The 14818-nt window shown below is 39.0% G+C and overlaps 1 protein-coding gene across 1 annotated transcript; it reads left to right on the top strand.

Moving 5' to 3' along the window:
* Positions 1–1895: 1895 nt before the first annotated feature.
* LOC132226025 (C-type lectin domain family 2 member D-like) lies at positions 1896–14723 on the top strand. Its single transcript, XM_059680925.1, has 5 exons — positions 1896–2028; positions 5851–5994; positions 7447–7610; positions 10914–11017; positions 14424–14723. The coding sequence occupies exons 2-5, from the start codon at positions 5910–5912 to the stop codon at positions 14545–14547; spliced, it is 477 nt and encodes a 158-aa protein (XP_059536908.1). The 5' UTR covers positions 1896–2028; positions 5851–5909; the 3' UTR covers positions 14548–14723.
* Positions 14724–14818: the final 95 nt, after the last annotated feature.

Below are 14818 nucleotides of genomic sequence, written 5' to 3'. Positions count from 1 at the left end.
TCTAATATCATGGCTCTGTTTACTTATACGTAGCAACTTTGTAGATATATACTAGAGGCCCAGTGCACAAAAATTTGTGCACTCGGGAGGTCCCTCAGCTCGGCCTGTGCCCTCTCACAGTCTGGGACACCTTGGGAAATGACCACCTGCTGGCTTAGGCCTGATCCCCGGGGGATTGTGCCTAAGCTGGCAGTCAGACATCCCTCTGGCAGCCCGGCAGCCCTCGGGGGATGTCCATTTGCCAGCGGGGAGCAGGCCTAAGCTGCAGTTGGACATCCTTAGTGCTGCTCAGGAGGCAGAAGAGGCTCCCTCCACCACCACTGAACTGGCAGCCAGCAGCCTGGCTTGTGGCTGAGCAGAGCTCCCCTTGTGGGAGTGCACTGACCACCAGGGGGCAGCTCCTGCATTGAGCATCTGCCCCCTGGTGGTCAGTGTGTGTCATAGTGACCAGTCATTCCCAGTTGTTCTACTGTTAGGGACAATTTGCATATTACCATTTTATTATATAGGATAGAGGTCTGGTGCATGAGTGGGGGCCAGCTTGTTTGCCCTAAAGGGTGTCCCAGATCAGGGTGGGGGTCCCGCTGAGGTGCCTGACCAGCCTCTGTGAGGGGATGAGGGCTGTTTTCAGGCTGGCCACACCCTCTTCAGGGTGGGGGTCCCCCCTGGGGTGCTTGGCTAGCCTGGGTGAGGGGCTGAGGTCCATTTTCAGGCTGGCCACACCCTCTTCAGGTAGGGTTCCCCCCTGGAGTGCCTGGCCAGTCTGGGTGAGGGGCTGATGGCTGTTTGCAGGCTGGCCAAGCCCCCCCAGCACGGACCCTCACCCCATGAGGGCGTGGCCATCTTGGGTGAGGGGCTGATGGCTGTTTGCAGGCTGGCCATGGCCTTCAGCCGCCCAAGCTCCCAGTGGAGGCTGGCTGGAAGCAGGTATCTGGGATTTATTTATCTTCTATAATTGAAACTTTGTTGCCTTGAGTGGAGGCCACAGCCGGCCCTGGCAGGCGAGAAGCTTGGCTCCCTCCATCGCCGGGGCAACCAAGCCTTCTGCTTGCTCCAGCTCCGTGGCTGCTGGCCGCCATCTTGGCTGGGTTAATTTGCATATAGTCATTCTGATTGGCTGGTGGGCATGGCTTGGGGCGTAGTGAAGGTGTGGTCAATTTGCATGTTTCTCTTTTATTATATATATATCTATAAAAAGAAGTAATATGCAAATTAGGCCAGGACGCTGTAATGGTCATGACAAGTTCAGGAGGAGGGGCAGGGCGCTGCCCCAAGCCTAAGAGAACAACATGCAGGCATGGCCTGGAGCCTGAGAGAACTACACACAGTGGGGAGGCCTGACCGCAGCAGCCCCAGAGTGGAGGCAGGGGGTTGTGCCCAAGCTGCTGCTGCCACTGGGCCCCAGCAGCCCCTGAGCGAAGGTAGGGGCGTGCCCAAGTCACCACCTGGCCCCAGCAGGAGCAGGCCTAAGCAGTCAGTAGGACATCTGAGGGCTCCCAGAGTGTGAGAGGGGGCAGGCTGGGCTGAGTCCCTCCCCCCAGTGCACAAATTTTGTGCACCGAGCCTCTAGTTGTTATATAATTTTATTTCTCCAAAGGTAGGTTGTTCTACTCTAGCATTTCCTTTTGCATTTCCTTTTGAAAGACATGGCAGGACTAGCATGAAGTGGGCATAGAAAAGAACTAGAAGTCAAGAAAAAAAATAAAAGTGATAACACACAGGAGAAATAAGGAAAGTACTGTAATTATGGAATTCCATTGCAAGAGAGTGAAGTTCCTCTTACTGGAAGTGAAGTGTACCCCTGACTGAGTCAGCAGGGACATTGAATAAATTTCAGCTCCGACGCTTATATAACTGAGCGGTTGGGTCTACTGTCTTAGACGTCTGCTATCTCCTTGAGAAGAGCTGGAAAAGCTGCCTCTTCAGCCTGGATCTCAGAATAACAAGCACAGCCAGACCGGCAGCCTGAGACAGCCGTGTGGTTCCCAGCTTCTAGCAAACAGCTCTCAGCCAATGCAGCACAGACAAGTGAGTGAGCCAGGGTTTGGGGTATGGTTTGTAATTAGCGTTAATGTGGCCATGGCTACCTGGTAACAAAGTTTATGGTTTTAAAATGGCATTTAGACTTTAGGATTAATTTGTACTAGAGATAAAGACTTGATGGGAAGAATCTATCCACAGGTTTCCCCAATCTCTCTTCTCTCTCTCTCTCTTTCTCTCATCACACACACACACACACACACACACACACACACACACACACACACACACCTGCTTGCCTCCTAAAATAATTATTTTGGAGATGTGAAATAATATTCATACATTAAAAACTTCAAAATACAAAATTAGAGAGAACTCCATACCTTATAGCCCAGCTTTTTGAAAAATACCAACCCATTACTCTCTGTTTGTCTCTCAAGGAGATGACTTTGAAATATAGGCTGCCATCCTTGTATTTCATCCTCACCTCTGTCAAATGATATTAAATGATTACAATCATCTTAGCATAATGCAAATAGAACATTTTTTGTTGTTGTTTAACTTGTGGGCTGCTTCCTACATCTGGAAGTAGACGTTCAGCATATAAGAACACTCGTGGCAAAGTCCTGAATAGAGACAAGCTGTAGAGTATAATAGTGGTTGAATGAACAGAGCCTGTTAGTATCTAAGCTCTGCCACATATTGGCTCCGTTCCTTTAAGAAAGTTTTTAACATCTCTGTTACTTTAAGGAAATTGCCTCATCTGTAAATTAATGAAACATTTAAGCTCCTGTTTGGTAATGTTATTGAGTTTAAATTAAATCATAAAATGTAAGAGCTCAGGAATAGGCCTACCATAGAGTAAAAACACATTAAATATTAGGTATTATTTTTCCTATTATTATCATTAAAACAAATTCCTATTTCTTTCACTGAAGTCTAACTTTCCATTCCATGCTCAGTTTTTTTAGAATTGATTCCGTGGCTGGGAATCCCTAGTGGTCAAAATTACCTAAACATTTTGGTAGTTCAGGATGCTGCTGTGAAAAATCAAACTGGTGGCTTCATAAACCACTGACTCTCACGTTCTTTGCACTGAATCCAACAATCAGAAGAATCATTTCAGAGTCCAAACTACCTCCAGTGACTTCTCAAACTGCAATGAGGTAGAGTGAACTTTGAATGGCAACATGCCAAGAGGGAAGAAATTATGTGATTTCTGAGGAACCTCTGACATATTTTTTTTTTCTTGTGGTGGTGGTGGTGGTGGTGCGCCCTCAAGTTATGAGACTTCCTTAATTTTTAATTTTTCTATTACCTCTCTTACTATTTTTCTATTACTCCCTCTCTTCTTAATTTTTCTATTACCTCCAATATTTTTATATTAATAAAAATAATGTTTTATTATTATTTTAATATTAAAATATTAAAATATTAATATAATATTTTATATTAATGTTGCATTTTCATTTTAGATTGTCTTAACATTGTATTCTGTTTTTAATTGTCTTCCTTTACATTATCGAAGCTAAACCCAGGGAGTGAGCAGGGATCTTGAATCCAGTGTGTTGACCGTGACCAGTCTGTATTTTTTTTTTTTACTCAGAAGGCTACATGGATGATGCCCTAAACCTGACAAGTATAGGAGAGTCCCAGTCTTCAGGTAAGAAGCATGTCTGTGACAGGCTCTAGATGTGGTTTGTGATGTAAGCACATTTATATTTTGCCAGTCCCTGCCTTCCACTCTGAATCCTTATCCACCTGAGAAATTACTGTCTCTATGCTCTTCATCTCTTCTATCTCGATCAAATTATTTTCAGTTACCCCAGGTAAACAGTACACACTGTGTGAGTAAAAGATAACTGATCGTTGTACTATTTAACAGCTTTATTTAGATAAATTGACATACATGAAAATGCACATATTTAAAGTGTATGATTTATGAATGTTGACATATATGACACATTCATGAATCCACAAATACAGTCAAGATAATGAACATATCCATCAACACTAAAAGTTTCTCCATACACCATTGTAATCTTTTTTACTGACACTTTCAGCATGCACTCATGATTTGTGACAACCACAAATCAATTTTGTGTCCCTATAACAGACTTCCATTTTCTGAAGTTCTACATAGATGGACTCATACAGTGTGTACTCATTTTGGTTCTGCTTTTACTATCCAGCATAGTTATTTTAATATTGATCCATGCTTTGTAGATCTCAATAGTTCATTCCTCCCGTTATTTTTCCGACTGGTTTTCACTCATGTAGCTGTACCTTAACCTATTTATGCATTCACCCATTAAGGAACATTTGGATTGTTTCCAGTTTGGGGTTATTACAAATAAGCTGTTATAGAAATTTGTTTACCAGTCTTTGTATGGACATAGGCTTCCATTTTGGGGGGAAACACCTATGAGTAGAATGGATGAATCATAGAATAGGTGCATATTTGTTTTTTTAAAGACACTTCTATACTGCTTCCCAAAATGTTCATACCATTTTACATTTCTACCAACACTGGATGAGATTTCCAGTTCTTTCATATTTTCCCCAATACTCAGTGTGGTCAGCCACTTTAATTTTAGTCATTTTAAAAGATTTGTAGTGGCCGAAACCGGTTTGGCTCAGTGGATAGAGCGTTGGCCTGCAGACTGAAGGGTCCCAGGTTCGATTCCGGTCAAGGGCATGTACCTGGGTTGCGGGCACATCCCCAGTGGGAGATGTGCAGGAGGCAGCTGATCGATGTTTCTCTCCCATTGATGTTTCTAACTCTCTATCTCTCTCCCTTCTTCTCTGTAAAAAATCAATAAAATATATTAAAAAAAAAGGTTTGTAGTGATTTCAACATTTGGCTTCGTTTGCCTTTTTTAATGACTAGTGATGATGAACATCTTTTTGCCATCTGTGTGTTTTAGTTCGTGAAGTGTCTGCTGAACTCTTGCTCAGATTTTTTTACAATATATTGTTTGTTTCCTTATTAAGTATCAAGAGTTCTCTATATATTCTTGACACAAGTCCTGTATCAGACATTTGCTTCACAAATATTTTCTCCAAATCTCTGTTTCATCTTTTTATTTTTGTTCACACTATCTTCTGAAAAGCAGATATTCTTAGTTTTTAGGAAGTCCAACTTGTTACTTTTTATAGATTATGCTTTTTGGATTTGATTCAGGAAATCTTTGTTTTACAATTTTATAGTTTTTGGTATTACATTCACTCCTATGGCCCATTTGGAATTAATTTTTGTATATGGAATGTGATATATTCATTTTGCATATGGATATCCAATTATTCAAGAAACATTTATCAAAATGACTATCCTTTTTTGTGTCCGACAAAAATCTGGGTCTATCCTAGACCATTTGTCTATTTTTATAACAATGCCATGCTGTATTGACACCTGTAGCTTTATAATAAGTCTTTAAATCAGGTTATGTTTATCCTTCAACTCAGTTTTCAGTTCTAGCCATTCTAGTTTTTTCCATTTTTATATAAACTTTATAAATTTTTACAAAAGAAAATAGAATGTTCAGAATTTTGTTTGGGGTTGTGATGAATCTATAGATTAATTTGAGTAGAATTGGCATCTTAACAATACTGGGTCTTTGAACTTATGGAAATAGTATCTCCCTCTATTTATTTATGCTTGCAATTTTTTCAGCAATGTTTTATAATCTTCAGTGTACAGTTTATGTGTCTTTTGTCAGATTTATCTATGAGTATTTAATATTTTATGCCACTGTAAATGGTATGTTATATTTTAATTTATTATATTTGATTAGTTTATGTATATTGCTCTAATTCCAAAACATTCTACACTCACTTATTAGTAATGAAGAACTGATTATTTTTCTATAGGTTATGATACCTCTTCCAACCTTACTGTAAAGTCACAAGAACACCTAAAAAGGAATAATATGAGACTTAGTACCTCTAAAATCATCACCATCATCACCTTCTTTCTGATTATTCTAATAATTACATTGACCACAATTTTAACAGGTGAGTTTTCCATGTCCAAAACATGTTCATGTTAACTCTCTTATAAAAATTTCATCATATGTGTACCTTTCACACTTAAGTTCAGAATTAAAGGTCATTTCAGACATCTTTATGTATACAGAATAAGCATATGTTTTTTCTTCTATAACATGAGAATAATAGCTATATTAAATATTGTGAGGATAAAATTAACTTAATGTATATGAAATTTCCTTTGAAACCAGTATTATTTAGTCTTTATAATGTAAGGAGCTTGTGGTAAAATGTAAATCACTACACAGCTTCCTTCATTAAGAAAGTATCATTTTGAAAAAAATATCAAAAGACTAAGCAGTATATTTAGTGATTTAGTTAATAATGTGTCACAGGGTCCTTATCTCACTGTAGACTGATAGTAAGAAGTTTGTGGAAGATTATCTAGTTGTGGACTACTTTGCCCAAATATATAAATGTGAGTAATTTTTTTCCTAAGCTGTTTCTAGTTGAGCTCTATGTCTATAAGGATGAAAACTGAGTTCAAGATACAAAACGTAATCTTTCTCTCTGGTTATGAAGTTTAAAATAATGGGCCAGATTTCTAAGTCCTATTCATAATTCACAACCAAGCATATGGGTATAAAGAATTGGGCAAGAGGAAAATTCTTGATCTCCTAATAAGCACATTTTTACACAAAATATAAGTTACTTTTAAACTATAAAAGCAGCAAGATAGATCTCTCCTTTATGATAGTGAACTATGGATATCTCCTATAAATAACTCAGAATATTTTGAGATGTTTGAAAATATATGCATAAGTATATTATAATATAGGTGTACATATATAAATGTGTATATAATTTATACATGAATGTTTGTATTATACATATGCATTTAATGTATACATTTATAAACTAATACATTGAAACACATTCTATATACATGTATACATACATGTGCACATATGCATGTCTAAATATGTTTATATAGAATGTAGATTATTAATCAACCTCATTCTATGAAGAAGGCAGTCAGATATATAAATATATGTATATGCATAATTATATATGTACCTAGATGTATATATGTACATATGCTGTGTGCATATATATACACACACATATTTATGTATGTGTGTGTAAATATATGAGTACATATAATGTGTGGGAATGAGTCTGATTGCCTAGGAATAGTATGTCACTTGAGAAGAGCACCAAGCCTTAAATATGAGCCACAAGTACTACCTGAATAGCATTCACCAAGAATTTCTTTCAACCTAGCAATAAAATAAATACATAAAATTAGGAGTTGTTCTCTCTTAGGGAACAATGTAAAGCATGAATAATGAAGTGTTTCAGATTGAAGAATCAAAGCAATTCTGGTGGATTTCATTCACATGGATAATTGTTTTAAATTCAGGACTTTTTACCCCCTAACTACTTAATATGTTTTAAAATCATTTTTTTTTTTTGTAGAAAAACACGAATCTTCCACTGAACACAAATGCCTGGATGGCTGGATTGGTTACCTAGGAAAGTGCTTCTATTTTTCTGAAAATACAACCACCTGGGCAGCAAGCCAAAACTTCTGTGTCTCTCATGCAGCAACTCTTGCTGTGTTCAACACCACAAAAGAACTGGTAAGGCAATGCTTTTGAACTATAATTATCTTTCCAAGATTAGAGCTGGTCTGAAGAGTGCTCCTGGAAGTGGAAATGTTCCAGAACAGACCTTATTACCCAGCATAGGGGAAGCCCTATTTTCCACATCAACTCAGGCCATAAGAAGCATCTCACAGCAGGCTCACCTACCTATTTTGTTCACCTACTTGTTTTTGTTCACCTGTTTGTTTTTGTTCACCTATCTATTTTATACCAAATGAAAGTTGCCTTTTGTGGAACTATATTTAAAAATAGTAAGTAAAGAGTCATAAGAAACCATTTGTCAAAAATACTGGAAAGAATTATAAAATGAGTAATATAATTAATATCTGGGAACATGAGGGCACAGAATGGGTAAATGAAGAAACGTAAAATCATGCAATACAAACTGCCCCTAAACCAGAAATAATAGAGATGTAGAATGTCAGGTGGTAAGAAACAGAAAAGTTAAGATCTTACAGAGCATGGGGATATATTTAACATTTGTTGAACACCTACTCTATGAAGAATAGACATATGAGGGATTGACCCAGTATGAAATCAATTTTGAAGAACACTCTGGTGAAGATTTTTAAATGAATATATGAGGGCAGCTGAAAAATATAAATGAAATTATACATTTCATTCATTAAAATAGAAAATTATGAAAATAAAGCAGAACTATGGGAAAGTATCAGGCCGGTATAAAAGTAGAACAAAGGAAATAAATAGTTTAACTAAAAAGCATAAGAGAAAATACAGAAAAAGAGCACAAGAAAATAATCAATGAGGATACACAAAGGCAAAACTATTTCTCTGCATAGACAGGACTGATCACAGAAAACGAGAAAAGATATACCCATGCTAATACAAACAACTGAGATTTAAAAGCATATAATATTAAAAATAATTTTATGCTAATAAATGTTAAAACTTTAAAGAAACAAATAATGTCTAAACAATGATTTAAATAACTAGAGGCCCAGTGCACAAAATTTGTGCACAGAGGGAGGGTTCCCTCAGCCTGGCCTGCGCCCTCTCGCAATCCAGGACCCCTCAGGGCCTAAACCGGCAGTTTCTCAATCCAAGACCACTCGCCCCCAATCCCTCGCCTGTCTGCTTGCCCCTAACTGCTCACTTGCCTGCATGCTCAGTGCACATCATAGAGACCAGTTGTTTTGGTCATTCCAGTCATTCCACTATAACGGTCACTTAGGCTTTTATATATATAGACTAGAGGCCAGGTGCACAAAAATTTGTGCACTCGGAGGGCGATCCCTCAGCACGGCCTGTGCCCTCTCACAGTCTGGGACCCCTTGGGAGATGACCACTTGCTGGCTTAGGCCTGCTTCCCAGGGGATTGGGCCTAAGCTGGCAATCAAACATCCCTCTGGCAGCCCGGCAGCCTTTGGGTGATGTCCACTTGCCAGCGGGGAGCAGACCTAAGCTGCAGTCGGACATCCTTAGCACTGCTGAGGAGGCAGGAGAGGCTCCCACCACCACCACTGTACTGACAGCCATCAGCCTGGCTTGTGGCTGAGCACAGCTCCCCCATGTAGGAGCTCACTGACCAGCAGAGGGCAGCTCCTGCATGAGCATCTGCCCCCTGGTGGTCAGTGTGTGTCATAGTGACCAGTCATTCCCAGTCCTTCTGCTGTTAGGGTCAATTTGTATATTACCCTTTTACTATATAGGATAGAGGCCTGGTGCATGGGTGGGGGCCAGCTGGTTTGCCCTGAATGGTGTCCCGGATCAGGGTGGGGGTCCTGCTTGGGTGCCTGGCCAGCCTGGGTGAGGGGCTGATGGCTGTTTGCAGCTGGCCACACCCCCTTCAGGGTGGGGGTCCCCACTGGGGTGCCTGGCCAACCTAGGTGAGGGGCTGAGGGCCGTTTTCAGGCTGGCAGGTGACTGAAGCTCCCAACCGCTCCTTTTTATCTTTTTTATTCTGGGATTTATTTACCATCAATGGCTGTCACTGGAGCTGAGAGCCGGCTCCAGCTCTAAGGCCTCTGCTGCTGAAAGGTGTCTGGGATTTATTTACCTTCTGTAATTGAAACACTGTTGCAGCTCCAGCTCTGAGGCCTCCGCTGCTGAAAGCAGATATCTGGGTTTTTGTTTAGCCTCTATAATTGCAACATTGTTTCTTAGAGCGCAGCTCAAAGCCGGTCTGCAGCAGGCGGGGAACCTTGGCTTCCTCCATCACTGGAGCAAGCAAGCCTCCTGTTCGCTTCAGCTGCCTGGCTGCCGGCCACCATCTTGGTTGGCAGATAATTTGCATATTGCCCTGATTAGCCCTTTGGAAGCGTGTTGGAGGTACAGTTAATTACCATGTTTGTCTATTATTAGACAGGATTGTTTAGACAGCCTAAAATTGGGATATGTATGATATGTATGAAAAATTAAATGGTAAGCATGAAAGAGTAAAAAAATAGTTCAAGTAAACTAAAGTATTCAAATAAAGACATAGAAATAGTATAAATCCAAATAGAATTTTCCTCCTAGTGTCATTGCATAAAAATTAGAAATAAATATCTCATTTTTTAATGAAAGAAAAATCATAAATCCAAAAGAATTCAGAAAAGGTTAAAAAAAGGAGAAGAAAAATGGTCAGAAAACACAGAATTGATAAATTCAAATATAACGGCAATTGTGATAAAATGTAAAAGTTTTTAATTTATCTCTTAAAAGACAAATATACCAGATTGATTTTAATAAAATAACAGAGTCCAATTGGTGCTACTTACACAGACATAGCTAAGCATGTAGACACGTGTGTGCATGCTCATACACACAGACACGAAGGAGATAAAGTGAGAGGAAAAGATATGAAAAGCAACTATTGACCAAACCCAAATAAAACAAAAAAAAGTTTGGTTAGTGTTAATACTGTCAGAAAATATAATGTATTAAAGTAAATTATGAACCTATATAAAACCTGAACAAACCAATAAATATTCAACATATTTTATGACTAACCAAAATTCTCCCATCATAAAAGGCACCAATGCTAGGATGATTTACTGCCAAATTTGACCAAGCCTTCACAAAACAGATAATTTTTCTCTTATATAAAATTATTTTAGAAAAGAGAGAAATCTACCCAATACAATTTATTATAGAAGTTGTTATAGAAGTAACACAACCCAAAACTAACCCATGAATCAAATAGGGACAGTTTCACCTTTAAGATTATTTCCAAATCTGGAAGTCTGTATTTTGATAAAGAGTATAATGAATTAGGTGAAAGAAAATCCAACAGAAAAAGGCATTTTCTGTTTACTCTGTAAATATTCTTTATCAAAGGATTTCCTGAAGCGATATTCTGAACATTCTCACTATTGGATTGGACTGAGCCGAAAACCAGGACAGACCTGGAAGTGGGCAGATGGAAGCACCTACAGTGATTGGTATGTCCTGAGTATATAATTTACACACCTAACACTGGGATTCTGAGCCTTTCCCACCATGGAGAAATATGGGTTATAAAATGAACCTAGAGAAAATGTGGTAATATAAAGTATTATACAAGTTACTTAACATCTATAATATTGTAAACACAATGCTTCATAATCATATCATTTGACCCTCACAGTAACTCTGGGAAGTGAGTATATTTATTTCCATTTTAGATTTTTAAAATTGATGTTCAACAATATTGAATAAAAAGAATATCTTGCAACACATATTTAAAATGTATCTATTTATATAAAAACCCTGGGTGTAACGCATCATGTCTGAAGCTCAACCAACAGGAAGAAAGTCAGTCCTGCAGGGGTCGCCTTGGAAATGGCTGTGCCCTCCCTGAGCTGTTTCCCGTGAGGGTGAGGTTTGAAGCAGGAACCTGCCCTTGGACCGTGGATGCACTGAGTCCTGGGTCACCTGGCCAAGGGCTGTGCCCTTCTCAGGCTGTTTCCCGCAAGGGCAAGGTTTGAGGCAGGAACCAGCTTTCAGAGCTTGGAATGAGTCCTGGGTCACATTGCCAAGGACTGCGCCCTCTCAGAGCTGTTTCCCGGGAAGGCGAGGTTTGAGGCAGGAAACGGCCCTTGGAACGTGGAGACATATCTTTATAAAGTTTCAATACATTATATTAGAGGTCATGGTGGTACTGTTTTACCCACAGCATCTACAGGAATTGCTGCAAATTTACTTCTTGGTGGAAGCACCTTTCATTCCCAATATAAATTACCCATTCCATTAAATGAAACTTCAATTTCTAGACTCGATAGAAACAGTGAAGTTGCTAAAACTATTCAAAAGGCCCAACTTCTCATTATTGATGAATGAATCATGGCATTTAGTCATATAAACATCATAGACAGATGCCGGGGTCCAGCCCCAGCGGGTCCAGGGGTCCCCAAAGGCGTAGACGGAGTCGGCGAAGAAGGAATGACATGGAGACAGCGTTCAGTTGATCAGCAGCCTAGCCCGGATCTCCAGCCAAGTTCTGGTCTGGATCTCCAGAGAGGTTCTGCTTCGGATCTCCAGCCAGGTTCTGTAGCCATGTTCCCTCGCTAGGTTCTCCAGCCAGGTTCTGTCCAGGTTCAGTCACCAGGTTCTAGTCAGGTTCTCTTGGCAATTTCTGTAGTCAGGTTCAGTCCAGGATCTTTTGCCATGTTCTCTCCAGGGTCGGCGAAGAAGGAATGACACTGAGATAGCGTTCAGTTGACTGGCAACCTAGCCAGGATCTCCAGCCAAGTTCTGGTCTCCATCTCCAGAGAGGTTCTGCTCAGGTTCTCCAGTCAGGTTCAGTCCAGGCTCTCCAGTCAGGTTCAGTGTCCAGGTTCCAGTCAGGTTCTCCTGCCAATCTCTGTAGTCAGGTTCAGTCCAGGATCCCTTGCCATGTTCTCCCGCTAGGCTCTGTCTCTAGGCTCCGAGGCCAGTCCCGGTCCAGGATCCTCTGGCATGCTCTCGCCAGCGAAGTTCTTCTGTCTCTAGGCTCCGTGTAGGTTCTGTCTTCTGAATTCTGTCTCCTGAGTTCTGAGTCTTTCTGTCTTGTTACAACTGTATTTATACCAGTTGATTCAATCCTATCAATCTCTATTACAAAGGTTAGGGCGTTTCTTATCTCCATTCCAGGGAGAAAAGATTATGTAGTTTAAGCATGATTGTTCGTAGTTAAAGGGATTAATTACCCGCCTGGCACTTAGTTGAGGGGTTTTATTCCCTCCCTAACTTCAGGGGAAAATCCCTACCTGGGGATTCAACCTTTCTCAGAGAGGTGACTTTGGTTAAAACACAGCGCCAAGAAGGTGAGCAAACATATTAAGAAAAGTATGCCATATATGCCAGGTCCCTTGAAACAGCAAGGATGGACCGGCTCCCGGCAGACAGATTATTAAGAGAAATTATGAATTTGAATGTTGTATTTGGTGGGAAAGTTCTTCTTGGAGGGGATTTTCGACAATGTGTCAGTATTGTACTGCATGCTATGTGATCGGCCATAGTACAAATGAGTTTAAAGTACTGTAATGTTTGGGGATGTTTCAGAAAGTTGCCTCTTACAACAAATATGAGATCAGAGGATTCTGCTTATAGTAAATGGTTAGTAAAACTTTGAGATGGCAAACTTGATAGCAGTTTTCATTTAGGAATGGATATTATTGAAATCCCCTGTGAAATGATTTGTAATGGATCTATTATTGAAGCTACCTTTGGAAATAGTATATCTATAGATAATATCTATATATAAAAATATATCTAAACATGCAATTCTTTGTCAAAAAATGGGCACGTTCAAAAATTAAATGAAGAAATTTCAGATATACTCGATAGAGATTTCCACACATATTTGAGTGATGATTCCATTGATTCAACAGAAGATGCTGAAAAGAAAAATTTTGCCATCAAATTTCTGAATGGTATTACTCCTTTGAGAATGCCATGTCATAAATTAAAATTGAAAGTGGGTGTAATCATCATGCTATTGGGAAATTTTAATAGTAAATGGGGTCTTTGTAATGGTACCAGATTTATTATCAAAAGATTACAACCTATCATTATTGAAGCTGAAGTATTAACAGGATCTGCAGAGGGAAAGGTAGTTCTGATTCCAAGAATTGATTTGTCCCCATCTGACACTGGGGTCCCATTTAAATTGATTTGACGACAGTTTCCTGTGATGCCAGCATTTGCGATGACTATTAATAAATCACAGGACAAACTCTAGACAGAGTAGGAATATTCCTACCTGAACCAGTTTTCACACAAGGTCAGTTATAGGTTGCTTTCTCTTGAGTTCAAAGAGCATGTGATATTAAAGTTCTAAATACTTCATCACAAGGGAAATTAGTCAAGCACTCTGAAAGTGTTTCACTTTTAATGTGGTGTACAGGGAGATATTAGAATAAGTTTAATCACTTTATCAGTCAGTGTTTGCATCACTGTTGTTTTTATATCATGTTTTTGTTGTTTTTATATCATGCCTCTGTTGTTGTTATATCCTTTTGTTACTGTTTATTTATTAATAAATTTATATATTATTTTCATATACATTTTACTAATTTTCTTTCATTTCTCACACTTCTACTATAGAGAAAGGGCAAATAGCAATATTAAAATATTTCCTCTGATTAATTCCCTTTTAATGTGCATGAATTTCGTGCACTGGGCCACTAGTTTGACAGTAAGCCCTACACTTCATCATACAGGTAACATTTTAGGCCAGGCAAAGCATATGAATTCAGTTTGCTTTATATTCAAATAATATGGTGTTGGGGTTAGAGTAAAAGCACACATCAGAGGAAATTATTTTCTCTAAGTCTTCCAATAAGCATTCATTCTGTATCCTTTTTCTTTTTTGGTATATTTTTTCAGGTTTCAAGAAATCGGAAAGGGAGAATGTGCCTATCTACACAAATCTGGGATTAGTGGTTCCAGTACCCATTTGGTTAGAAAATGGATTTGCAGCAAACCGGACACACGTATTCCAAGAAGTTAAGACATCATAGACCTAAGATCTTTTACATAAAATATAGCTTTTATTTTCCTTATAAGAAATATGTTATATTAACATAAAAGTACATGAAATTAATGTTTAGAAATTTTTATTGATGTTTCACTCTAAATCTCTAAATTAATTTGTTATAAATTTACTAAATTCTTGGCATTCAAGAAGTATACACCTCAGCATCTATAAAAGTTCCCAAATTTTATAGAATAAAATTTCTTATATGTAATACATTAAAATATGAATGAACAATTTAAATGAC

Source organism: Myotis daubentonii, chromosome 2 (assembly GCF_963259705.1).
Source record: "Myotis daubentonii chromosome 2, mMyoDau2.1, whole genome shotgun sequence".
Classification (NCBI taxonomy): Eukaryota; Metazoa; Chordata; class Mammalia; order Chiroptera; family Vespertilionidae; genus Myotis; species Myotis daubentonii.
The sequence above is the reverse complement of the archived record's forward strand: the minus strand, read 5'-3'. Positions and strand labels throughout refer to the sequence as shown.